Below are 27,414 nucleotides of genomic sequence, written 5' to 3'. Positions count from 1 at the left end.
GGAGGATGAATGGAAGGTATCTCAATCCCAAAGTCTCCTTTGCATTGTCTTCTTTGTTTTACTTCCTTCTCTTCATCCCTTTTTTCCTTCAAGAGTCTGTGCTGAATTTCTGAAGTCCTCTGCTTTTGTACAGCCGCTGTGCAATAAATGCAAAGATGATTTTTGAGGAGCACTGGCTTAAAATACATTGACCTTTTTGTTTAGGTGACCAGATGGCCTCTAGGAAATCAAGGGCTGCTGTACGACCGGAGCTGGATGGTTGTGAATCACAACGGTATTTGCCTGAGTCAGAAGCAGGAACCCCGGCTCTGCCTGATCCAGCCCTTCATTGACCTGCAGCAAAGGATCATGGTCATCAAAGCCCAAGGTCTGAAAACTGGGTTCATTTTTACAAAACAGCTGTCAAGAGTAGCTTTTCTTCTCATAGGAAAGTAAAGTCATGGCTTTTCCTTTACCAAATATTAAAATAATCCAGAAGGAAGTGAAATGATGTCTAGAAGCGACAACGGAAAGTTTGTTCCTTTTGTGTTTTTGGGATTTTTTGGGGGGCAGATTTTTGGGAAGAGGTAAAGATCTGACAGTCCAATCAGAAAGTAAAGAGATATAGATATTGAAATTATATGTTGTCCTTTTACTTACATTCCTTTTAATTCCTTCACTCATCATATGTTCTGCAAGCTTTGATTCTTCCTTGTGGATTTTTTTTTTTTTTTTTGGCGGCGCGGCTTGCGGGGGCTTAGTTCCCAGACCAGGATCGAACCTGGGTCCTCAGCTGTGAAAGCGTGGAGTCCTAACCACTGGACTGCCAGGGAATTCCCCCTTGTGGATTTTTATTATGAACTAACACATATAAATTCATAAGCCAGCTCTGTCCAGTGGACCCTTATGTGATGATGGAAATGTTCAACATCTACATTGTCCAGTTTGGTAGCCACCAATCAGATGTGGCTACTGAGTGCATGAAAAGTGACTAGCAGGACACTGGAACTATATTTTAATTTTATGTGACTCTAATTAATTTAAATTACCAAATGTGGCTAGTGGCTACAGTGTTGGACAGCACAAGTATAGAGAATACTATAATACGTACTTACAGCATCCAGTTTTAACAAACCTTCACATTTGGCCACATTTGCTTCAATTTCTCCTCCTCCTCTCCCTACTCCTCCCCACTTCTCTTACCTCCTACTACCCCCCTCCTTTCTCCCTTCTCCGCTACCTCTTCCTCCTCCTCCTTCTTTTAAGACATAAAAACATTACAGATATAGCTGAAATTCCCTAGGTACTTCTCCTTGGTCTCATTCCTTCTCCTTCCACACCCCACCTACCATTTACAGAATATTCCAATTTCCCTCCTAACTTATAGCTGTACTTTTGTGATATATCCCATTTCCATATATTCAGTGATTATGTTTCTTGGCTGTAGGTGTTCTATTTTGTTCCAGTGGTTTATTTTTTCTTGAACCAATAAGCCAGTGTTAATAACTATAGAATGAATTTTGATATCTGGTAGGGCATGTCCTTCTACCTCATGCTTCCAGATTGTCTTGGCTATTCTTGGCCTTTTGTCCCCTCTATGAATTTTAACACATGCACAGATTTGTGTAGTCACTCCCATCATCAAGGTACAGAACAGTTCCATCACCCCAGAAAACTCCCTCATGCTATCCCTTTATAGTCTCTCTTCTCCCCACCCTTAACACCTGGCAGAGATCTGTTCTCTATCACTATAGTTTTATTTTTTTGAGAATGTTATATAAATAGAATATACACTATGTGACCTTCTGACATTGGCTTCTTTCACTCGGCATGATGCCTTTAAGTCCTATCTAAGTTACTGCATGAATCGGTAGTTTATTCTTTTTTTTTTATTGTTGAGTAGTATTCCATTGTATGGATATACTAGGGTGTGTTCATCCATTCATCTGTTAAAGGACATTTGGATTGTTTCCAGTTTTGAGCAATTATGAATAGAGCTGCTCTAAACATTCATGTGCAGGTTTTTGGTTGATCACAAATTTTCATTTCTCTAGAATAAATACTAGGCGTTGATTGCTGAGTCATATGGTAAGGATATGTTTACCTTTAAAAGAAACTGCCAAACCATTTTCTAGAATGACCATATCTTTTTTCTTTCCCACCAGCAATGTATGAGAGTTCCAGTTGTTCCACGTTCTGTCAGCTTTTGGTATTGTCAGTATTTTTTGTTTTATTTATTTTAATAGGTGTGTAATGGCATCTCATCATGATTTTTTTTTTTTTTTTGGCTGTACCATGTGGCTTGCGGGATTTCAGTTCCTTGACCAGGGATTGAACCCAGGCCACAACAGTCAAAGCCTGGAATCCTAACTACTAGGCCACCAGGGAACTCCCATCTCGTCATGATTTTAATTTACATTTCCCTACTGGCTAATGATGTTAAGCATCTTTTTATGTCCTTACTTGTTCTCTTTATATTCATTTTGACCCATGGATTACAGAAGTGTGTTAATTTCTATATATTTGGAGATGTTTCTGTTTTCATTCTGCTGTTGATTTTCAGTATAATTCCATTAAACTCTCCAAAAGAGAGAACATATTTTATAGATTTTAAATTCATTAAAATTTGTTAAGGTTTGGTTTATGACCAAGGATATGATTTATTGCCGTTGAGTGTTCCATATATACTTGAAAAGAATGTGTATCCTGTTGTTGGGTGGAGTGTTCTATAGATGTTCTATACCAGTTGGTTGATGGTATTGCTGTTTTTCTCTATACTTGCTGAATTTTTATGTACTCGCTACCAGTTCTGTTGATTACTGAAAGAAGAGTGTTGAAGTCCCCAACTGTAATTGTGGATTTGTCTATTTTTCCCTTAGTTCTCTTAGTTTTTGCTTCACTTAGTATTATTATGTCTCCTTGGTGAATCGTTCCCTAAGTAATGCTCCTCTTTATACATGGTCATTTTCTTTGTTCCAAAGTATGAAGTGTGAAATTCTTTGTCAGATATGAATATAGCCATTCAGCTTTCTTTTGGTTAGTGTTTGCATGGTGTATCATTTTCCACCTTTTTATTTATTTCTTCTAGCTTTATTGATATTTATGTAACATCCCATAAAATGTATTCATTTAATGTATACCATTCAGTGATATTTTTGGTATATTCACAAGGTTGTACAACCATCACCGCAATCAATTTTAGAACATTTTCATCACCCTCAAAGAGAAACCTCATATATATTAGCAGTCACTCCCCATTCCCAACCTTATCCCCGGCTTCTGGCAACCACTAATCTACTATCTGTTTCTATGGAGTTGCCTATTCTGGATGTTTCATATAAATGGAAACAATATATGACTGGCTTCTTTCATTTAGTGTAATGTTTTTAAGGGTCATCCATATTGTTGAATAATATTCCATTGTATAGATATACCATATTTTTTTTATCCATTCATCAGTTGATGGATATTTGGATTGTTTCCATTTGTGGTTATTATGAATAACGCTGCTGTGAACATTTATGTATAAATTTTTGTGTGGACATTTGTTTTCAATTCTGTTGGATATATACCTAGGAGTGGAATTGCTGGGTCATATGGTAACTCTGTGTTTAGCATTTCCAAAGTGACTCCATCACCGTTTTACATTGCAACCAGCAACATATGAAGCTTCCAATTTCTCCACATCTTCCCCAACACTTGTTATTTTCTGTTGTTGTTGTTTTTTTTAATAGCCATCCTAATGGGTGTGTAGCAGTACCTCACATGGTTTTGATTTGCATTTCCCTAATGACTAATGATATTGACCATCTTTTCATGTGTTTATTGTCCATGTGTATATCTTCTTCAGAAAAATATCTATTTAAATTCTTTGCTTACTTATTTTTTAATTATTGAGTCGTAAGAATTCTTTATATATTTGAATATGTCACTTTTTAGATCAGATTTGCAAATATTTTCTCCCATTGTGTAGACTTCCTTTTCATTTTCTTTATGGCTCCATTTTACATTTAATCTGCCTATATCATATTTGAAGTGAGTTTCTTGTATCCAGAATACAGTTGGCTCATGCTTTTTATCCGTTCTGACATTCTCTATTATTTTCATTGGTGTGTCCTACTGGGATTTTGATTGCAAAATTACATATTTTGTAATCATATTTTGACTGTAATATCATAAATTAATTTCAGGAGAATTTATATCATATAATATTGAGTCCTCTATATATAAATAGTATTTCTCTCCATGAAGATTTCTTTACTCCAAAATTTTAATAATATTTTCCAGAAAATTTTTGCACATTTTTTGTTATGTAATTGTTTATTTGAGTATTTTGAGCACTATCTTTTTTTTCTATTAAATGTTTTAATTGGTTATTTTTGTAGTATAGAAACACTATTGACTTTCGTATATCAGTGTTTTACCCAGTACTTTTTCTGAATTCCTGTTAGTTTTATTAGTTGGTCTGAAGATTTTCTCGCATGTTCTATATGAATAGGCATATCATCTTCTAATAATGACGGTTTCATATCTTCCTTTTCAATTTGTATTCACTCCCTCTTTTTTTTTCTTTTCTTATTGCATGGAGCAGTGATGGAAAATATCCTTTTTTTATTACTGACCTGAATAAAATGCTTCTAAAGTTTCAAAAATAAGAGTTGTACTTATTGTACATTTTTAATAGATTTGTTTTACCAGGCTAAAGTATTTTTTTTAAATTTAACCAAAAGTTTTATCATGACTAATAATTCTTACTAAATGCTCTTTCTGCATCTGCTGGTTATATTTTTTCCCTATAGTCTATTAGTGTGATGTCTTACTTAACATTAGTAGATTGTCTAGTACTGAGCTATCCTTGCATTCTTGGAGAAAAGAAAAACACTATTTGGCAATGATTTTTTGATACATTGATGGATTTAGTTTGCTAATATTTTATTGGTATTTTTGTACCTATTCTTATTAGTGAGATTGAGAAGTTATCTTCTTTAAAAAATTTTTTTTTTTTATTGAAGTATAGTTGATTTACAATGTTGTTAGTTTCTGGTATAAGCAAAATGATTCAGTTATAAATATATATATATATAGTATAGTATATATGTATAGTATATATATATATACTTTTTCAGATTCTTTTCCATTATAGTTTATTACAAGATACTGAATATAGTCCCTGTGCTATGCAGTAGGACCTTGTTGTTTATGTATTTTATATATAATTGTTTGTATCTGCTTATCTCAAACTCCTAATTTATGCCCTCCTTTAACCATAAGTTTGTTTTCTATGTCTGTGAGTCTGTTTCTGTTTTGTAAATAAGTTCATTTGTATCATTATTTAGATTCCACACATAAGTGATATTGTATGATATTTGTCTTTCTCTGTCTGACTTACTTCAACTTAGTATGATAATCTCTAGGTCCATCCATGTTGCTGCAAATAGCATTATATCATTCTTTTTTATGGCTGAGTAATATTCCATTGCATATATATACCACATCTTCTTTATCCACTCATCTGTTGATGAACATTTAGGTTGCTTCCACGTCTTGGCTATTGTAAATAGTGCTGCAGTGAATGTTGGGGTGCATGTATCTTTTTGAATTATTGTTTTTTCTGGATATATTCCCAGGAGTGGGATTGCTGGATCATATGGTAATTCTATTTTTAGTTTTTTAAGGAACCTCCATAATGGCTGCACCAGTTTACATTCCCATCAACAGTGTAGGAGGTTTCCCCTTCCTCCACACCCTCTCCAGCATTTGTTATTTATAGAGTTTTTAGTGATGGCCATTCTGACTGGTGTGAGGTGGTACCTCATTGTAGTTTTGATTTGCAATTCTCTAATAATTAATTGCTGTTGAGCATCTTTTCATGCACCTATTGCTGATCTGTGTGTCTTCTCTAGAGAAATGTCTATTTAGGTCTTCTGCCCACTTTTTGACTGAGTTGTTTGCTTTTTTGTTATTGAGCTATATGAGCTGTTTGTATATTTTGGAAATTAAGCCCTGTTGGTCGCATCATTTGCAAATATTTTCTCCCAGTCTGTAGGTAGTTGTTTCATTTTGTTTATGGTTTCCTTTGCTGTGCAAAAGCTTGTAAGTTTGATTAGGTCCCATTTGTTTATTTTTGCTTTTATTTCTATTGCCTTGGGAGACTGACTTATGAAAACATTGGTATGATTTATGTCAGAGAATGTTTTGTCTATGTTCTCTTCTAGGAGTTTTATGGTGTCATGTCTTATGCTTAAGTCTTTAAGCCATTTTCAGTTTATTTTTGTGTATGGTGTGAGGGTGTGTTCTAACATCATTGATTTACATGTGGCTGTCCAGCTTTCCCAACACCACTTGCTGAAGAGACTGTTTTTCTGCATTGTATATTCTTGCCTCCTTTGTTGAAGTTTAATTGACCGTAGGTGTGTGGGTTAATTCTGGGCTCTTTATTCTGTTCCATTGATCCGTATGTCTGTTTTTGTGCCAATGCCATGCTGTTTTGATTACTGTAGCTTTGTAGTATTGTCTGAAGTCTGGGAGAGTTATGTCTCCAGTTTTGTTCTTTTTTAAAATAATTTATTTATTTATTTATTTATTTTTGGCTGTGTTGGGTCTTTGTTGCTGTGCACGGGCTTTTCTCTAGTCGTAGCGAGCAGGGGCTACTCTTTGTTGCAGTGTGTGGGCCTCTCATTGCGGTGGCTTCTCTTGTTGTGGAGCACGGGCTCTAGGTGTGCGGGCTTCAGTGGTTGTGGCACGCGGGCTCAGTAATTGTGGCTTGCAGGCTCCAGAGTGCAGGCTCAGCAGCTGTGGCACATGGGTTCAGTTGCTCTGTGGCATGTGGCATCTTCCCGGACCAAGGATCAAACCCATGTCCCCTGCATTGGCAACAGGATTCCTAACCACTGCATCACAAGGGAAGTCCCTCCAGCTTTGTTCTTTTTCCTCAGGATTTCTTTGGCAATTCTGGGTCTTTTGTGGTTCCATATAAATTTTAGGATTATTTGTTCTAGTTTTGTGAAAAATGTCGTGGGTAATTTGATAGGGATCGTATTACATCTTTAGATTACTTTAGGTAGTATGACCATTTTAACAATATTAATTCTTCCAATTCAAGAGCATGGGATATCTTTCCATTTCTTTGAATTGAGATGTTACCCTCTTTTATTATACTTTTCTTGTTTAAGTTTGGATACCCAGGATATTAACATAGAAAAAGAGTTGAATGGGTTACTCTTCTTTCTATTCTCTGAAGCATAAAAGTGTATATCATGACTAAATAGGATTTATCCCAGAATATAAGGAATAAGAGAGAGAGAAAACAAATACCCAAATATCTTCCATTCCAAATCAGCAGCACTTTGTGAGGTGGTGTGGTATATCAGATGTTCTGCTCACTAGTAGGGACTTCCAGCACTGTGGGTGGAAGAAGGGCATCCTTTGCAGGACACGTATGGTAGGACAAACTTTTGGCCCTAAATAATAAACATTAAAACAAGGCATTATAATTGTTTTAAGTAAATGACTTGTCACTCCAAAAGATTTCAGGTATCTTGAGTCCAGAGGATGGAATCTTTTATTTCTCTGTATCTCTGAGCTGTACGAGCACAGGGCTTAGTATATCCGGAATGAACTCAATCCCCATGAACTTTGTTGGGGGCGGCCCTTGAGCTCAATCCATATGGGGACCCCAGATTAGGCTGCCTGTTTAACAAGAGGCCTGTGATGACCTTTATAAGCCAGCTGAGCGCCATATTTATGATTATATATGATTTGTGCAGAGTCTTGGGTAAGGGTAGAAGGAGGCTGAGCGCAGGCCTCCTGCTGGCAGCCCAGGGGTGCATTTCCGCCGTGCACTTGTACACGTGCTGTCCCCCTGCTGTGGTTACTTCCTCATAACCAATGTTCTAGGACTCACTTTACCGTTCTCCCCTGTGGGTGCACACCTGGTGCAATCCCATCCTTCCATGAACAGCCTTTTGACACAGCAGCATCTCTAATCACTCAGCACAGCACTCTCCAAACTTCTGGAGCTTTCTGGATGAGGCCTCTTCTGGCCTTCCCCACACAGGGACAGGAGTGTGGAACTGGTCGTGCTTGTGTAAGACATGGACAAGCAGGGGACAGAGCTGATGAAATACCTCTTACACATATTGTTACTTCTCTGTCTTTGTTGTGGTGAAAGGCTTGTCGTGATTGGCATGCGTCTGGGTAGCAGTCATGATCTGAAGCTCGTGAGTAGGAATGGATGTACCCATTTGCTGTGCTGTGTGTGATGAAGCAGGACCAGCATGAGCAGGGATACAGGTGTGCTTGATGTGTGCTTGCTGGGGGCAGGTTGGGTCATGCCAGTGAGCAGTGTGACTGGCGGCAATGCTGAGAGGGTGCAGGGCACGGGTGGGCCACACAGGAGGAGTCCACAGAGTAGGAGCTGCCACAAGTTCCGCTCAGGTGTCTTGGCTTCATGCAGTTCCCTATATTTTTAATGACTCACGAAGGATGAGAAGGAGTGCAGAGTGGCAGAGGCCCTCAGCCGTTCCAGCCTTTAGCAAAGGTCTTTCACTCATCAGTGGCCATGGATCAGTTTTCTCTAGTTTCCTCCACATATTTTATTCTAAATCTATTGAAAGAATGAATACCACTTTAGCTGAGTACTGGGTATATGAGTGTTTATTATTCTTTAGACCACTACGTATATATGTTAAACACTCCTTTGTATGTATGATATATGTAACAATTTTTTAGAAAAGAATGGCTTCCCAACCCCACTGACATAATAACAGTTTTTTGGGGTTTTTTTTCTTGGTGATAATGATGATTGATGCAGGAATACAATCTGATGCTGATTCCTAGGGGCTACTGAGAATTGACACTATGCTGACATCCTTACAGAGTGAGCCTTCATGTCTGCCTGCCTATTTCTAAAGGATCTAAGGTAGCTTAGTGAGCAATGATGTCAGGATGTGGAGTCATGCAGAGGTAGAGAAAGCTTTCAGAGGAATTTGTAGTATTCCAGGGACTGTGGATGTGACTGCCCCAGTGCAGATGCTTCCATGACAAAGCTGCTCAATGCACACTCTGTTGGTGGTACTGATAATGATGAAGAGAATCTCTGTGTTATAAAGAGATTTCCAAGACTCAGCCACTTACTTGATTCAACCAATTTCCAGGGTCATTAAAATTCTTGTATATTTCAGGATAATGGACTTTTTTTGGACATACTTGTTTTTTTTTCCATGATGATAAATTTGTCTCTAACCTTTATTCAATAGGGATGGAGCCTATAGCAGTGCCACTTGAGGAGAACAGCAAACCGGCTCAGATTTGCCAAAGCAAGGTCTGTGCGGACAGGTGAGGCTGCAGCAGGTGAAACTCGCAGGTCTAGCTGCAGGGCGGCTCAGAGGGGGGAAGAGAGCAATGCCCTGTGCCATCGCTCCTCGGCTGCATCCTCTGTCCAGTCTGCTGCCGCTTCCCCCTCGCACACTCCACTCCAACCACACTGGCTCCTAGCTCTTCTTCACACCTACTAAGCATGCTCCCTCCTTAGGACTTTGCACTTGCTCTTCCCTCTGCCTGGAACGCTCTTTCCCTGTTTATACCCCCGCAGGGTTCACTTCCTCACCTCCCTCGGGTCTCTGCTGAAAAGCCTCCTTCTCAGAGGGGCCACCTGACCTCCCCTAGGAGCCAGCCCCTCCCTCTCCACTTGCTCTGCTGAATTCTTCTCCTTCTCATTAATCTTTTCCCCAACATATACCTTCAGTCCCTCCTGCTAGAATGCCGACCCCGAGAGAGCAGGACTGTCTGTGTTGCTTCCTGCAGACCCTGGAACAGTGTGGTGTGGAGGGAGGTGAGGTGAGGCAGGGGACAGTTTGGAGGAGGCATGGTGGAGCTCAGAGGGGTGGCCGCAGGGGAGTGGTGAGTCAAGGGACCCGATTCACAGCTTGAAAAGATTGGCTGGTGGGTGTAGAAAAGTTGGAAGACGGTAAAGGTGCAAGTGGGAAGGCCAGCTGAGCATCTGTGTTAGTAACACAGGTGAGATGAGATGGAGGCTTGGATCAGGGTCAGAGAGGAAATCAGGTGGGCGTCAGATATAATATATTCTGGAGGTAGAATAACCTGAACTCGCCGATGAATTGGATGTGGAAGCTGAGGGGGGTGTCAAGGTGTCCCTCAGGTTGTAGAACTTTCAGATGATAATTCAACAATTATATTCCATATAGTTGTGGATTATTACCTAATCTGAGTTATTGATGATAAATCATCGGCTAAGTTCTAGGAAACGTAGAAAATGAGGTTGAGTGTTATAGGATTTCATTTTATTTCTTGATCGTAAATATTTACAAATCAATTTATTGAATACATCAAATTTCTGCATCCCTTTTAACCTAAATCTAATTTCAACCTGAAAACATGTGGAATACAAATTTTCTGATTGTGGGCCCCTATCTAATGGGTTCCCAGTGCATCTAATACCCCAACTGGTTTACCCCCCCAAATACTAAAATGGTTAACTCTAACAGTTCAGTAGGGATTTATATATAGTAGAAGTCTTTTAAAATGCTAATTGCCTATTAGTTAACACAATAAAGTAGTTGGTGGGTATGTTTGTGCTCAGTAGTTGGTGATATGCATAGTACTGAGTCAGAGTACATTTCCTTCTGCACTGCAAACAAGTAAGTCATGAAATGATATGTCAAATACTCAAGCTACATCCAAATTGGACTCAAATTGTTAGTGCCCCAGGTCACGCTGGGATGATGAAGGGCTACGTGCTCAGGAAAGGTGGGAAGGTGATAGCGTGAAGATCATGCTCTATACAATTGAGCATCATGGGCCCTGGCCCATCCTGGAGCCCAAGGGGTGAGCACACCCTGCATCCTCTTGCTAGTTCTTGTGCAGATTTAAACACTCATCATAGCACATTTTCAATTAGGGCAATGAATTTTGGGTAAACATTTTTACATGTCACTATAGCAAATCTTCTCATAGAGAGAAATATAGCCATCTAGGGGTACCTGCAATTATTTATCAGGCTCTTCCCTGGTTGTAGATTTCATTTAGCTGCATCTGAGAGGAATGGCGTTTTCTGGTTAATAAAGCTTTTTGATAGCTAGAGGTCAGGCTTCTTATACTCAGAGCCACAAGTACTCAATATAATGAAAAATGGACTTATGTGCAGCTCTCAAAGCACCAGAGAAAATGTCTACAAAGCAAGGTTTCATTCTTCCCTTTCCTTTCTAGATCCTAAAGGCAGCTATTTTTCCCAGTAAAAATTAAGGATAAGTTTTTAATAATATCTATCTTGTAATCCCAATGTAAGTTATTAGCAATTTTGCATTATTAGTTCTGGTGATGTGTAGATTATAATTTTTTAAAAATTTAAAATTCTATTTAAAAATTCTAGAAGTTTGAAGAGTTTTAAAAAACAGATCAAAAAATGTACTTATATCGGTGATTTATGGCCATAGTGTTCTTTTCAGAAACCAAACACGTCAGTCCCTACAGCGTGGCCGTGACAGAAGATATTCCAGTGAGGCCTATAGTAAAAAAACCAGGACACGGGTCTGGGTTCCAGAGCTTCTTAAAGCAAAATAATGCTCTGGAAGCTCTTAAATTCCAAGCTTTGTGGTTCTCAGTGGCTGTAAGTAATATAAACAAAGTCTTTCAAGAGAAATTTCTAAAGCTTTTAATTTGATCTGAAAGCTTTGCATAAGCTCCAGATCCCAGGCCTTCCCGTGCCTTGGAAATCTCATTGCAACTTCCTAAGCACACTTGTCACTTTAGATTTCTGTCTTGTTGGGGGCTTCATGTTTTTATATTATATTATATATTATATTATATTATATTAATTATATAATATTATATTACATAACTTTTTGCTATTTCAATTATTTAAAGGAATACTATATAACATCTTTCCTTTTTTTTTTTTTTTTCTGCCAGGGTAAATACTTATGATTGTGGAGAAAAAATTTCAAGCTGGTTGTCAAAGTTTTTTGGCCGTCCATATCATTTGATCAAACAAAGTTCAGACTTTCAAAGAAGTGCAAGGAAGAAACGAGGCAAAGGTATCACATTTCGGATTGCTTCTTAGGGGACAGGCACTTGGGTTTACCCTTGCAGACGCGAAAATCATCCCACAAAATGGATTGACAGGGCAACGTGCTCATGAACAGAAAGTAGGGGTGGTCAGCCTCTGGCAGAAAGGTGCTGTGGTGGCCCCCAGGTCAGCAGGACCCATGTGTGGTCTCCAGGATGAGCCCGAGGACGCCGATGGGGGCTTGCAGCCTCTGCTCAAGCTCTCTGCCTCAGTCCTGCATGTTTAGAAGCACAATTAAGTTTTGTTAAAGAAAAACATTGGTAGCTTGCTGTATCCTAAGAAAATCTGGATTTCTAGTCTTGGCCCTGACACCGAGTAGTTGTTGAGACCTTGGCAAATCCTTGAACCTCATGGTGTTGAACTTCTGTAGAACTCAACTACTTAGATTTAAGGGTTTTGACAGTTTTTCCTGCCATAAGCTGTTGTGAGCATAAAATGAGACAGCAGAGAAGAAAGTACTTTGAGCTAACAGTACCATATAGGAAGAGAGAGTTTTCAGGTGTCTGCTCAAATGTCACCTTCTTGGGGGAGCCTTGCCTGGCTGCCCTCCTTAGAACCAGGGCCCCTACCTGAACCTCCAGCTCATTCCCTGTTTTATTTTTCTCAGTGGCACTTTTCACATCCTATAGGCCATGCATTTGACTCAGTTATCCTGTTTATGTTCTGTCTTCCCTCTGTTAGATCATGAGCTCTGTGAGGGAGGGATTTTTCTCTGCTTTGTTCAGGGCTTAGAACAGACCTGGCACATAGTAGTTGCTCAGTAAATACCAGATGAATAAATGAATGGACTGGAGAGTTGCCACATTACTGGTTTGTGCAGGAATGACCTGGCTTAGTCACTAGCTCCCTGGGAGACTGGCTTGTAAATCTACACCTGGAGTGAGTCATGGAGGGCTTCAGGGAAGAGGTGAGTTTGGAGCTGCATCTTAACAGGAGAGTAGAAGTGTTCCAGGCAGAGAGAGGCAAGAAGATTACTGAGGAGCAGCATGGCAGAGCTTGGCATTTCATGGGTTCAGAGAAGGGTTTAGGAGGGTCGGACATGGGTAGGGGAGTGATGGGGCAGAGCGGGGGAGAAGAGATGAATGTGCTGCTGAGGAGTAAGTAAGCACTGTCTTCAGGTTGAAGAACTGAAGAATTCTACCCTGGGGAGTTTAATGATGCAGTTTGCATTAGAAAGATACCCCTGGTGAGGTGTGGAGGCTGCAAGGGAGAGGGAAATGAAGGAAGCAAAGAGGCCAGGCCGGAGGCAGCAGTGACTGTCCTAGTGGGAGATGGGGCCTGGGTAGGCAAAGGTGGGAGCAGAGTGAATCTGTTGGCTGCTCAATACAGGATCAGGAGTGTCAGCTTGTGAATATTATACTTCAAGGATGCCATTTATGGTGGAGAGGTCTCTGATGGTCTAGGTCTAGGCCTTTGAACATTTTTGTGTTGGTACACCTTAGAAGAAATTTTTTAAAGCTACACTACCTCTTTACGTTGTCATCTAAATTAAAAAAAAAAAAAAGTTGCAAAGGATGTGATTTCCAGCATATTGCAAATATACAGGCTTACTTTGGAGATATTGAGCGTTCAGTTCCAGACCACTACAATAAAGCAAGTCACACAAATTTTTTGGTTTCCCAGTGCGTATAAAAGTTATGTTTACACTCTATTGTAATCTATTAAATATGTAATAGCATTATGTCTAAAAATCCGTGAGCATAACTTAATTAAAAATACTTTCTTGCTAAAAAACTCTAACCATCATCTGAGCCTTCAGCAAGTCATAGTAACATCAAAGATCGCTGATCACAGATCACCATAACAAATATAATAATGAAAAAGTTTGAAACATTGTGAGAACTACCAAAATGCAACACAGAGATATGAAGTGAGCAAATGCAGTTGGAACAATGGTGCAGTAGACTTGCTCGATGCAGGGTTGCCACAAACGTTCAATTTGTAAAAAACTTAATACCTGTGAGGTACTTGCGAGGCACGATAAAGTGAAATGCAATAAAACAATGTACGCCTATAGTCATTTAAAATTAAAACTTGTACATTGCCCTTTTAAATATAAGCCAGTGGAGTCTCAATACGATAGTGATTTGAGTCTTATGAGTATTAATTTAAAAATATGTGTATAAACAAACTGTTTTTTAATGTACAGAAATTTTCTTTCTTTCCTTTTCTTTCTTCAACTTGTATTTCCATTCCACTTCCTTGAAGGAATTTTATCTTAGTGTTATATATTTTATGCTTGAAAATCTTTCCTTGATCACCCTATCATATCTATCTGAAACTAAAATTATATATAAATTGAAATGTATAAAATTTTTAAAAGTTTCCTGTGATAGTAGAGTCTCAGTGTTAGGAAATTTTTCCTAGGTTGAGTTCTTATCATAGTTTTTAATAGTACACAGTTGATCAAAGCAACAAAAGTATGTTATAAATTTTGAAAAATAGTTATTAAACATAACGAGAAAAAAATAGTGGAAAATGAATCTCTTAATGAGTTGGCTGGCCACCTGTGATTAATTCCCATGTCCATGAATGACTGTCACCTATGATCAGAATAGCTGGTGTTCAGCACTGGTTCTCTTCTGAAGAATCTTATTTAAGTCAATAAAGAGCTGGGGATGAAGGTATTTGGTTAACACGCTGTCACTCAAACCTTTCTTCTGAGGCACAGGGATCTAACATCAAGATGACTTTAATCATCTGTCACTTGACAACTTAATTAGTTCCGGCAGTTTTGTGGTTAGCAAAGAATTGGAACCCATCTGACCTACAGGAGGATCAGTCACCCAAGCTTGAGAGACTTTTATTTTCTCAGCACAGACCCCAGGGTTTTGAACTGGTCTTTTGTTTTCCACCCTGGAGATTTTTAGCCCCCAGGGGCAATGTGCCATAGGAGAGGTGTGGCCTTTGCCCTGTGAAGGGTGAGAAGGGCCTTTTGTGGAGGGGCCTGGGGTTGCACCTCACTGCTCTGACAGAGCCATTTTAGCAAAGAAGACATGGAAGTAGAGAATCAGTAAGCGATTCTGTTGGAAGTGTCCATTCTCGGGTACTCTGGGGTCCACAGGCCTAGTTCAGAAACAGCTCACCAAGTTTTGGCCCGGCCAGCCTTTATTATCAATATCTTGTATAAAGACAGCTATGGCATGCCCAAAAAGTGGGAGCTGGAAGCTGGGTGATGGGCTGCAGTAGTTCTGGAGGCCCTTGATATTTTCTTCCACTCTTTTTTTTTTTTTTTCTTTTCAGTAGTTTTAAAACTTGTATTATTTATTTCTGAAGTCAATATTACACACTTGCCCAAGGGCAGAACCCAGCTTCTCCCTGACTAGATTCACTGACCAGATTCAGAAGATCTCACTGGGCCTGTGGCCCTCATCAAGGCCCTTCTTCTTGCTTGGGGAAAGGGGCCCCCCCTGCCACTTCCCCACCTCCGCCCTGCAGCCCCATCTCTCCTCCTCTAAGTGTTGCCTCCAAGTTTCCTTTGCTGGAATGATTTAACTTCAGCATTTTATTATTTTTTTCCAGATTATCAACAGAATATTCTAGGAGCTTATGTTCTTTCTGTTTTTGAGAAGTGTGAGCCATGCTTAGAACATTTTTTATTTCCAGGGCACCATTTTCTTCCCTTTAGAAACAGTCCCTAATATTTAAAAATGCAAGTCTTCCATCCAGGTACTAGCCAGGCCAGGAATTCTACTCAATATTCTGTAATAACCTATGTGGGAAAAGAATCTGAAAAAGCATGAATATATGTATATGTATAGCTGAATCACTGCTTACACCTGAAACTAACACAACATTGTAAATCAACTACACTCTACTAGAAGATAAAAATTAAATTAAAAAAATGCAAATCAGTGGAAGCATGATTCATTTGCATTCCAAGAAAGCAACTCTTCTTTTCTAATTTATTTTATCTTAATTTTTAAATTTAGGTATAATTGACATACAACATTATATTAGTTTCAGGTGTACAACATAATAATTTGACATTTGTATATATTGCAAAATGATCATCATGATAAATCTAGTTAATATCCATCATCACACAGCTACAAATTTTTTTCTTATGATGAGAACTTTCAAATATGCAATACAGTATTATTAACTGTAGTCACCACGCTAGACATTCCATCCCCAGGACTTACTTATTTTATTACCGGAAGTTCGTACCTTTTGACCTTCACCCATTTCACCAACGCCCCCCCCCCCCGCCCCCCCACCTCTGGCAACCACCAATCTGTTCTCTGGATCTATGAGCTTGTTTTGTTTTGTTTTAGATTCCGTATCTAAGTGAGATTATACAGTATATGTCTTTCTCCGTCTGACTTTTCACCTAGCATAATACCCTCAAGGTCCATCCATGTTGTCGTTAAATGGCAAGATTTCATTTTTTTTTATGGCTGAATAATATTCCACTGTGTATGTATACCACATTTCCTTACCCATTTATCTATCAGTGGACACTTAGGTTGTTTCCCTCTCCAGCAACTCTTCTTTTAAATACTCCATCACTTTTAGATCAATCTGCTTGTACAACAGCCACCCTCTCTCTGGTGAATGAGGCACAGTATCTGCTGATAAACAGATCCAGTGTTTTGGAACTTCAGCGGCAATTAAGCACCAGGTAAGATCCCTGTACTATTTGCTATTTACCTTGCGAATGGCAGACAGGTGTAACTACTTGCCCCTGGGAGTGAGCTGGTCACCTCCCTGGGGAGAAAAGATCTGAGAATCATGAGTCCAGACCTTTCATTGAGAAACTGAGGCCCAGAGAAGTCACAAAACTTTTTAGGCCAGTTTTCCTTAATCTTTTAGAGGGTTCTCTTTTATCTTCCAATGTCCTTCTTGATGCCCTCAAGATGCTTAGTGGAGAATCCCAACTCTCATTTTTAATCATTTCAATTCTTAAACATTTAGTTGAATGTAATTGCCAGCAATTGGACCCACTTTTGTTGCCCACTCTCCCACTGTCCCCTGGCCCCTGGGAGCCTTGCATTACTTCCACAGTCATTTTGAGTGAAAAGAAGAGTGATTATGAAAGCTTTTAAAGTTGTAATTGTAGATACTATTTGTTTGTATCATCAGACAGGACTAGCACCCTTGCCTGCTCACTCCCACCCAGGGATCTCCCAAGGGTCCTGGAAAGGTCAGCTGTAGAAAGGGTCTTGGTTGGTTCAAGCCCCCTCATTGTCCTTCAGAGGAAATTGAAGTCCCAAGGTAATCAGACAATTGGGGCAAAAAAGAAAAATCACCCAGCTCTTACGTAAGAGTTGGGACCGGCAGATCATTCGTGATCCACACCTGTCAACACCATGAGCCGGGGCTCCTGTGACGCTCACACGCCCTGTGGGCCTGGGCACATGTGTGCACATGCACAAACATGTACACATATAGCTTAATAAAAACTACAAAAATGGACTGTTTGTAGTAATTCCTGTTTATAGTCATTGGCAAAAACACACAACAGTGTTCCCTTGCCGAGGTCCAGGCTGCCCTCTTTAGGAGCTGAAGTGTGATGCCTGGTCCCTGGGGGTTCACTGAGTTTTCCCGGTACTGAGTGACCCTCTTCCTCAGGTACCCTGGGCCCTGGATGGAGCAGGTCTGCAGTTTTCTGGGATTCTTGGTGTGGAAAGAGAGGAGGTGGGGACAGTCTTGCTGCAGCCCTGGTTCCTGCAGTCCTGGTTTAGTGCAGGGCTGACAAGCAGGAGGTAGGAAGGCCAGGTGGTCAAAGGCAAGAGAAACAGCCTGTGGTTAGTACATAGTGAGCGTCCCTGGTTCTGTTTTCAAATTTGATGGATGATATTGTCTCCATGCTGGCCATGGTAGCTTTTGGACATAAAACTTTCCCTATTACAAAGCACAAAGGGAGTTTGTTTGTTTGTTTGTTTGTTTATAACCTGGAGGGTAAATCCAGAATCAAAGGATTTTAGGACTGGAAAGTGCTAACCCTCTCATTTCCCACAAGGACCCTGCAGTCCTCATCGATTGTGGGTGTTCCACATAGTTAGTGGCAAAGCTGGACTTGGGTATCTTGGTCCCTGGCTTTTCACATGCCAGGGGCTTTGAGATACAGACATGGGACCCCTTACTCTCCCCCAGCGTCTTTCAGTTCTGTCTCCAGGGCAAATTCCAGTCATGCTCAAGGATTTCCCTCCCTCCAAACTTCAAAAATTTTTATTAAAGTACAACAAAGTGCAAAAATCATAAGTACATAGTTCAGTAAATGTTTACAGATGTATATACCCACGTAACCACCATCCAGATCAAGTAGAGAACATTTCCAGAACCCTAGACCCCTTCCTCATGTCCCTTCTTAGTCAACCCCACTGAAGGTTGCCACTATTATGCCTTCTTTCACCCTAGAGAGTTCACCTTTTCTTAAACTCAATTTAATGGGATCATACAGTGTGTTCCTCTGTTGAAGTTTTCAGATGCTTTTTCAGTGCTTTTTTACCTTAGGGGAGGGGGTGCATGGAGGTGCAGGGAGCTGTTTTATGGTAACTTGTGCTAATAAACAAAAATTTTAAACAAGAATTACAAAAATAGCATATGCTTAGTTAAAACTGCAAATGGGATGGAAGCCAGGAAATAAAATTTTTAATCGAGATACAATTGACATGCAACATTATATTAGTTTCAGGTGTACAACATGATTCTATATTTGTATATACTGAGAAATGATCACAGTAAGTCTCGTAAACATCTGTCATCACACATAGCTGGAAATTTTTTTTTTAAAGATTGTTTATTTCTTTTTCTTTTTTTTATAAATTTATTTATTTATTTATTTATTTATTTATTTATTTTTGTCTGTGTTGGGTCTTTATTGCTATGCGCAGGCTTTCTCTAGTTGCGGCGAGCGGGGGCTACTCTGTTATGGTGCTCAGGCTTCTCATTGCTGTGGCTTGTCTTTGTTGCGGAGCACGGGCTCTAGTCACGCAGGCTTCAGTAGTTGTGGCATGTGGGCTCAGTAGTTGTGACTCGCAGGCTCTAGAGTGCAGGCTCAGTAGTTGTGGCGCATGGGCTTAGTTGCTCCGTGGCATGTGGGATCTTCCCGGGCCAGGGATTGAACCCGCGTCCCCTGCGCTGGCAGGTGGATTCTTAACCACTGCACCACCAGGGAAGTCCCGCAAAATTTTTTTCTTGTGATGAGTACTTAAGATTTATTCTCTTAGCACCTTTTAAATATGCAATACAGTTGTTTTTTAGACAATACAGTATTATTAACTATAGTTGCCATGCTATACATTACATCCCCATGACTTGTTTATTTTATAACTGGAAGTTTGTACCTTTTGACCCCTTTCACCCATTTTGCCCACCCTTCCCCCCACCCCTGGCAATCACCAATCAGTTCTCTATAGGAAATAAATATTAAAACCTCCCATGTATACTCTATGTTGCTTTATGATGTTCTAATATCCAAAAAGAGTGTGAGCTCTTGATACTTTTTGGGTCCTTGACAATTAAACCTGTTGACAGTCTTTAAATGTCTTGTCCTGACTCTGTAGAATTGGTATTTTCTCATAAGTTTATTCACTCGATCTCAGTTCACTTGGTTTCCAAAGTTCTTCATCTCTTCAGCAAAGATCTACTCACCCATTGCACTGCCTCTTGTGGGCTTCTCCATGGAGATGGGACCATATTCCAGGGAGATCATGGAGGTCTGTCCAACAGATGTGTGTCTCTTGGCCTTGCACTCATGATAAAAGCTTGTTCTGATCATCTAGGCCTCAGGTCAGAGTACAACGATGAACTCAGGCATCGAGTGGTAGGAATGTTGAATTATTACAGTAGTGCAGTTATCCACCCTTCCCCACCTTTTCTCTCTTTGGTACGTCTTAAACAGTGATGAGAATGGAAAGGAAGAATTATTCCCAGTAAACAATCTCATCTCACGTTTCCGTGCCAATATTATTACCAATGGAACAAGGGCTTTTGAAGAAGAGAAATGGGATGAAATTTCAGTTGGTTCCTTGCATTTCCAGGTAAGTTCCCAAAAGTTCTATTATCCTTCCTCAAGGGTTGCCAGTGGTGATTGACCTCAGTCCTAGGCCGGGATGGTAGCAGGTAGCAGGGAATCCCATGCCCCATCACGTGCCCCCCATCCTCCGCCAGGCGTTGACTCTTACCCACAAAATCTCAGCAGGAGGGTATGTAACAACTGCATCCTGGGGTGCCCCTTGGAATGATCCATCCCTCCTTCCTCCGAGGAGGGCAGCAGTTTCACGTGGGGAAGAGAGAACGTGCAGGTGATGAAGGTACAGACCTTGTTGCCGTGTCTAGGCTTCAACTCTGTTTCGTGGAATGCTTGTGTATATGAGAACATCCTCCTCCTGAAGCTTGCTGGATTTTCTCGCTGTCTGGAGCTTGTGGAGGAGGACCCAGATGCCTCATGGTCCCTCAGCGCCCGTGGTGGCTGTACCTTCTCCCCGTGCTCTCTCGCTTCTGGCCTCATTGGCAGCTGGGGAGGAGCTTGCAGTTAGAGGCAAAGCCTCCAGGATGCCCTCCCTCCCCAGGCTTTGGGCTCCCCAAACCTGAAGTCTTCAGCTAACATCTACATTCCTCCTTAGGGCGGATAAGGCCCCCGAGACTTGACCCCCTGGCCTCTCCCATCTCCCCGAGCTCATCACCCCTCCCCCTCTGCCTGTCCTGCAGACCTTCTCTCCATTCCCTAAACAAGCCAAGCTTCCTGCCTTAGCACCTTAGCCCTGCTGTCCATTCCACCTGGAGCACTTTTCCTGCAGCTCCTACAGGGTCTCAGCTCAGATGTTACCTCCTTGGAAAGGCTGTTCCTGACCCACCACAAGGTCACACTCTGCACAGTGTCTCCTTATTTCTTCAGAGCATACGAGGGTGGGGACCAAGTCTGTTTAGTCCCTGCTGTTCCTCTGGGGTCTAGGACAGTCCTTACCCAGAGTAAGTGCTCCAAACTGCTGATGGAATGAATGGGCAGGAAAGCTATGGAATAGCTGGGGACAGAAGGATGGGTCATCTGCACAGAATGTGCCCAGTTCTTCAGTGGGGAATGAAATTATCTTAATAACAGTAATTAGCCAGTTGTATAAACTGATTGTAATAGGGCTACTGCACTCAAATGGAACATCACTCTAACTTCCAGGAGAGCAGTAAACAATAAATTTAACCCTTAATGAAGGATTTCAGAGGTCTGGGGTTTGGGGTAGGGATAAACTGCGTGGCACCAAAAGAAAAAAAAAATGTCCGAAAGATATTTGTTATCCATTTAACTCTCCAAACTTCCTCTTATCCTGGAAGCTGCTCCCCCTTGAAAGAATTATCTCTTCTCTCTTCCACAGACCTCTCTGGCACCAGCCTTCTGTCGTTCCACTCATTCCTCCATCCCGGCTGACTCTTCTTCATTTTCTGTTGCTGTGTCCCTGCCATGCTATAAAAGCACCTGCTCTTACACATCCTGCCTGGTACAGAGTAGGCACTAAATATATGATAGATGAAGAGACAGAGGGAGAAATAAAGGAAGAAAAGAAGGAAAAGAGAAAGCACTACAACTAGACTAGGATCACTGTCAGAAACTTACCTTGTAACAAGTAAGTTGTAAGGTACCTGGGTACATGAATACAAGAAGGACTCTAAAAAAACCTTTCTGAGATGCTTTGCTTTCTTTAGGTCATGATACTTAATAAACATCAATTAATGAAAGTTAAAATATGCATGCCCTTTGACCCAATAATTTCACTCATAGAAATCTATCCCATAAAAAATACTCTTACAAATATGCAAAGATATATTACAAAATTACTCATTGCAATGCTTTATAAATATGAAAAATTGGAGAACATCCTAAATATCCATAAAAGGGAAGTTTTTTAAAATTAATTTTTATTGAAGTATAGTTGCTTTACAATATTATGTTAGTTTCTACTGTACAGCAAAATGAATCAGCTATACATACACATATATCCCCTCTTTTTTGGATTTCCTTCCCATTTAGGTCACCACAGTGCATTAAGTAGAGTTCCCTGTGCTGTATAGTATGTTCTCATTAGTTATATATTTTATACATAGTACCAATAGTGTATATATGTCAATCCCAAACTCCCAATTCCTTCCACCCACCCCCCTTCCCCCTTGGTATCCATATGTTTGTTTTCTACATCTGTGTCTCCATAAAAGGGAAGTTGATTAAATAAAGTACACTACATCCATACAATGTCGTCCTGTGCAGGCATTAAAAGGTATAAGCTGTAGTTAATACTGTGCCTTTCAAAAAGTAAATGCTAAATTAGGAATCTGGGATTAACAGATACATGCTAATATATATAAATAGATAAACAACAAGGACTTACTGTATAGCACAGGGAACTATACTCGATATCTTGCAATAACCTATAATGGAAAAGAATCTGAAAAAAGAATATATTTATATTATATATATTATATATTTATATTCATATTATATTATATATAAATATTATATAGCATAAATATAAATATTATATAAATTATAAATTTATATAAATATATTATATTATATAAATATAAATATTATATATATATAATTTATATTCTTTTTTCAGATCACTTTGCTGTGTACCTGAGACATTGTAAATCAACTATACTTCAATTAAAAAAATTTTTTTAAGTAAATGCTTAAGGGATGTTTGTTGGTGATAATAGTGCTGAAGCAGTTGCAATGCAGAAAGATCTAACACATCTCTTTTGGAAAGCAATTTTTCACTGGATGTCATCAAGTCATAAAAGGTTTATACCTGTTGACTTTATAATCTCCTTTTGGGAGATTTAGCCTGAAGAAAAATTGAAACAGGAAAGAGAGTTATGTGAATTAAGACCTTTATTGCAAAATTATTGATTACAGCAAAGCATTAGAAATTATGCACATGGCTTCAAAGGAGAAGAGCTAAGCGCATCAACCCATGGGAATGCCAGGCCTTGGTGAAAACTGCAGAATCCGGGGATGAGGTAGCTGTCTGTGAACAGACACCGAACAATGTCCATTATGTATTGTGGAGTAATTAAAAAAGAGAAAGAAAGCCAGCGGCTCTCAGCTCTCACTCAGCCAGTGTGTTTCACAGGGGTGCATGTGGTTGCGTGAGCTACTTGCTGCCGTCTCGCAGTCTCGAGCAATCTGTGGCCACGAAAGCAGCGCAGGGTGTGTGGCTGTTGATCTTCTCCCAGTATGCCCTCCAATCAGTTCTTTTCTTCCCTGGAGGAAGCCCAGCATTCCCTGATAACCACCTGTGAGTCACAACCACTCTTCGTTTTCTTCAAAGCCCTGATGCAGTAGCCTTTAAGCTGATAAACGAATGTGGGTGATTCCCTAGCGGGCATTGGGAAGAGGTGGCACTTCCTGGCTCCTTGCAGTTTGAGTATTTCTCTGTGAGTCTGAAATTGGCTGTTTACAACGATTCCTCCTGGACCCAGATTCCTCCCTGCAGAGTGTGACAGTCTGGTCACTTTCATGGCAGCACTGTCTTTTCCCTTCTCACCTCCCAGGTTTTGGGACCTTGTCACAGATGCCAGATGATTTGCATCGATCAGCAAACTGGGCAGCGAAACCGAAATGTTTTCCAAAAGCTTTCTGAGAGGCGAGAGAGAAAGGTAAGCATGACTGCTAAAAATGACACCCCATTTTAAGTTCCTGATGCATTGTCTACACCAGAACTAATCCTTAATAGTGCTGAGTAATTTTTAGAAGTGGGAGAACATTGTAAGGCTGATGGGCTACCATCAAGGTTCAGACCTTATCCGCGACACGTCTTATTTTTCCTTTCCATTCATTTCCTCACTATTTTTATTACATGTATTTTTGATGCTTTCAAATCTTGTTGAAGAGATATGGAGTATAGATAAGAAATAGTTTAAAAAGAAAAGGGGGGGATTTCCCTGGTAGTCCAGTGGTTAAGACTCCGTGCTTGCACTGCAGGGGGCACGGGTTCCACCCCTGGTCTACGAACTTAAGATACCGCATGCTGGGCGGTGCGGCCAAGGGAAAAAAAGAGAGAAATAGTAAATAAGTAAAGTTATTCTATTGTCTCAATCATTATTTTCTTCGCCACAGAAATCTCATGAAGAATAAAAATGCCTTATGGTGAATAGGGTAGCTGCATAGAAAATAAATTTCACTATACTAAGTTTGTAAGTCATCTTCTTGAGGGCTAAAATGACTAAGTGTTGTTGTGGATCCCAAATTATAAAAGCTGAACTTCTAAGAGATTGATTCATTGGGACATCCATTTATTTCTGGGCTTGCACTTTCTGTCAGGACTTTTGGTTTGCAAAGAATTCCAGGAAACCAAATAAGCAATCAGGCTGCATGGAACAATTCTTGAAAATTAACAGAAATAATGCGAGCATTTCATCTCTTCCCAGTAATAAACTGGCAAGTTAACTCATGATAAAATGTTCTGCATTGTTTCCTGTGTTTCTCCAAAACCAGAGTTTTGTTTCACAGTATTTGATTGACAAAACTCTCCTTACGGATATAGATAGGTATGGTCTGCAGAGCTGTTGCGCTTGAGTATTATATCAACAAGTCTGTTTGCTCAGCTGTGTCAGGCCGTGCCAGCTGGGGGCATGGGGACCTGGAGCCTGCCCCATGCAGGTTGCCAGGAGAGAGGATGTGTGGGCACAATACTATGGTACATGGAAGTGGTATTTCTCAGCATCACAGTAATTCTTGTGCACAAATCTTTTTTATTTTTTAAATTTGGAATAATTTTAGATTTACAGAAAAATTGCAAAGATAGTACAGAGAGTTCCTGTGTACTCTTCACCTATATGTACACAAATATTAAGGAATTAATTTATCCCCAGTCCCTAGCTTGGGGCCTGGAACGTGGTGGTGGCCAACTGATGTTATCACAGATCTGGGAGCACATCACATACTCCAAAGTGTTGTTACTGGCTCACTTGCATTGATGGCAAACTTTTTTTTTTTTAATTTAACTTTTATTTTATATTGGTGCAGAGTTGACTTACAATGTTGTGTTTGTTTGAGGTGGACAGCAACTTGATTCAGTTATACATATCCATATATCTATTCTTTTTCTGATTCTTTCCCCATTTAGGTTATTACAGAGTGCCAAGTAGAGTTCCCTGTGCTGTAGAGCAGGTCCTTGTTGACGATCTGTTTTATATATATGTTAGTGTGTGTATGTTAATCCCAACCTCCTAATTTATCCCTCCCCCCCGCTTCCCCCCACCCCAACCATAAGTTTCTTTTCTAAGTCTGCGAGTCTGTTTCTGTTTTGTCAAGTAGTTCATTTGTATCAATTTTTAGATTCCATCTATAAGTGATATCCTCTGATATTTGTCTTTCCCTGTCTGACTTAGTTCAATTAGTATGATCATCTCTAGGTCCATCAGTGTTGCTGCACATGGCGTTATCTCATTCCTTTTTATGGCTGAGTAATACTCCATTGTCTATATGGACCACATCTCCTTTATCCATTCATGTGTTGATGGACATTTTCGTTGCTTCCATGTCTTGGCTATTGCAGATAGGGCTGCAATGAACCTTGGGGTGCATGTGTCCTTTCGAATCATGGCTTTCTCTGGATATACGCCCAGGGGTGGGACCGCTGGATCATACTGGTACCTCTATTTTTAGTTTTTTAAGGAACCTCTATAGTGTTCTCCACAGTGGCTATTATCAATTTCCATTCTCACCAACAGCATAGGAGGGTTCCCTTTCTCCACGCCCTCTCCAGCTCTCACTGTTTGTAGGGTTTTTTTTTAAATTAATTTTTATTGGAGTATAGTTGCTTTACAATATTGTGTTAGTTTCTACTGTACAGCAAAATGAATCAGCTATACATATACATATATCCCCTCTTTTTTGGATTTCCTTCGCATTTCGGTCACCACAGTGCATTAAGTAGAGTTCCCTGTGCTATACCGTATGTCCTCATTAGTTCTCTATTTTATACATAGTATCAATAGTATATATGTATCAATCCCAATCTCCCAATTCCTCCCACCCCACCCCCTTTCCCCCTTGGTATCCATACATTTGTTTTCAACGTCTATGTCTCTCTCTCTGCTTTGCAAATAAGATCATTTATACCAGCAGTCCCCAACCTTTTTGGCACCAGGGACCGGTTTCGTGGAAGACCGTTTTTCCATGGACGGGGATGGGATGCGCCGGGATGGTTCAGGCAGTAATGCGAGCGGGAGCGATAGGGAGCGATGGGGAGTGGCAGACGCAGCTTTGCTCGCTCGGCCGCTGCTCACCTCCTGCTGTGCGGCCCTGTTCCTAACAGACCGCGAACTGCTAGTGGTCCGCGGCCCAGGGGTTGGGGACCCCTGGTCTATACCATTTTTCTAGATTCCACATATATGTGTTCATATACGATATGTGTTTTTCTCTCTCTAATGATGGCAAACCTTGAGTAGACTTACACAACTCTACATTTTCGACCTCCCATCCTTATTCTGGAGAATTTGGAGAACTTAGTTTACGTCATGCATTCTTATAGAAAATGCTGAGTTTTGCCCTTATTTTCACAAAATGGTTTTTACATCAGGGAACAGAGCAGAAATCGGCCTGACAGTGGTCAGAGGCCCAGAGGAGGAAGAAGCCCTCCTGTGGGAAACTCAGGGTACACAGGAAGGAGAAAATAATAGGTCCAGCAATAAAGAGGTATAGGCTGACTATTGGGAAAGAACACTTTAAAATGAGAATCTGTGTGGTCTAGGATATTAGGATTCTCCTTGTTTCTCACTACCTTCTACTAAATGGCAGATAGGACATATCAAGTCCCAGTACATGTTTTTAAAGATCTGACTTAATTTTAGTGGAACATTATTATTTACAAAATTATTTTAGCTGCTAAAATAACCTAACTTCTGTTGTTACTGTTTTGTTCACAGGTGAACTTTGGGCTGTACCTGATGCATACTTCTTTGGATTTATCTTCTCCATGTTACCTGTCTGTAGGATCTCAGGTGTTCCCTGTGTTGAAAGAAAACATAGAACACTATGATTTACCTGCTTCTGAGGAACATCAGGAAGTTATCTCCTAAAGTTTTTTTCAGCATATATTAAAATTTCTTTTTTACAACTATCTCCATTCTTTTTTTTCTTCCAGTTGAGGTATAATTGACATACAGCACTGTGTAAGTTTAAGGTGTACAGCATAATGATTTGACTTATATACATCATGAAATGATTACCCTAGTAAGTTTAGTGAATCGTCTCAGATAGATATAAAATTAAAGAAATAGAAAACAATATATAATTTTTCCTTGTGAAGGGAACTCTTAGGATTCAGTCTCCTAAATTTCATACATAACATACAGCAGTGTTCATTGTATTTATCATGTTGTACATTACATCCCTGCTACTTATT

At 40.0% G+C, this 27,414-nt stretch overlaps 1 protein-coding gene across 1 annotated transcript in view; it reads left to right on the top strand.

Annotated features, from left to right (window-relative positions):
• MOCOS (molybdenum cofactor sulfurase) overlaps positions 1–27,118 on the top strand; it is a 54,729-nt gene extending 27,611 nt beyond the window's left edge. The window contains exons 9-15 of the mRNA XM_061169632.1: positions 205–367; positions 9,237–9,315; positions 11,908–12,032; positions 16,583–16,688; positions 19,914–20,052; positions 23,558–23,662; positions 26,936–27,118. Coding sequence (XP_061025615.1) covers positions 205–367; positions 9,237–9,315; positions 11,908–12,032; positions 16,583–16,688; positions 19,914–20,052; positions 23,558–23,662; positions 26,936–27,088 — 870 coding nt within the window. The 3' untranslated portion in view covers positions 27,089–27,118. The remainder of the gene's footprint in view (positions 1–204; positions 368–9,236; positions 9,316–11,907; positions 12,033–16,582; positions 16,689–19,913; positions 20,053–23,557; positions 23,663–26,935) is intronic.
• The last annotated feature ends 296 nt before the right edge of the window (positions 27,119–27,414 follow it).

This window comes from Eubalaena glacialis, chromosome 15 (genome assembly GCF_028564815.1).
Source record: "Eubalaena glacialis isolate mEubGla1 chromosome 15, mEubGla1.1.hap2.+ XY, whole genome shotgun sequence".
Taxonomy (NCBI): domain Eukaryota; kingdom Metazoa; phylum Chordata; class Mammalia; order Artiodactyla; family Balaenidae; genus Eubalaena; species Eubalaena glacialis.
This window is presented reverse-complemented; position numbering and strand designations above follow the sequence as displayed.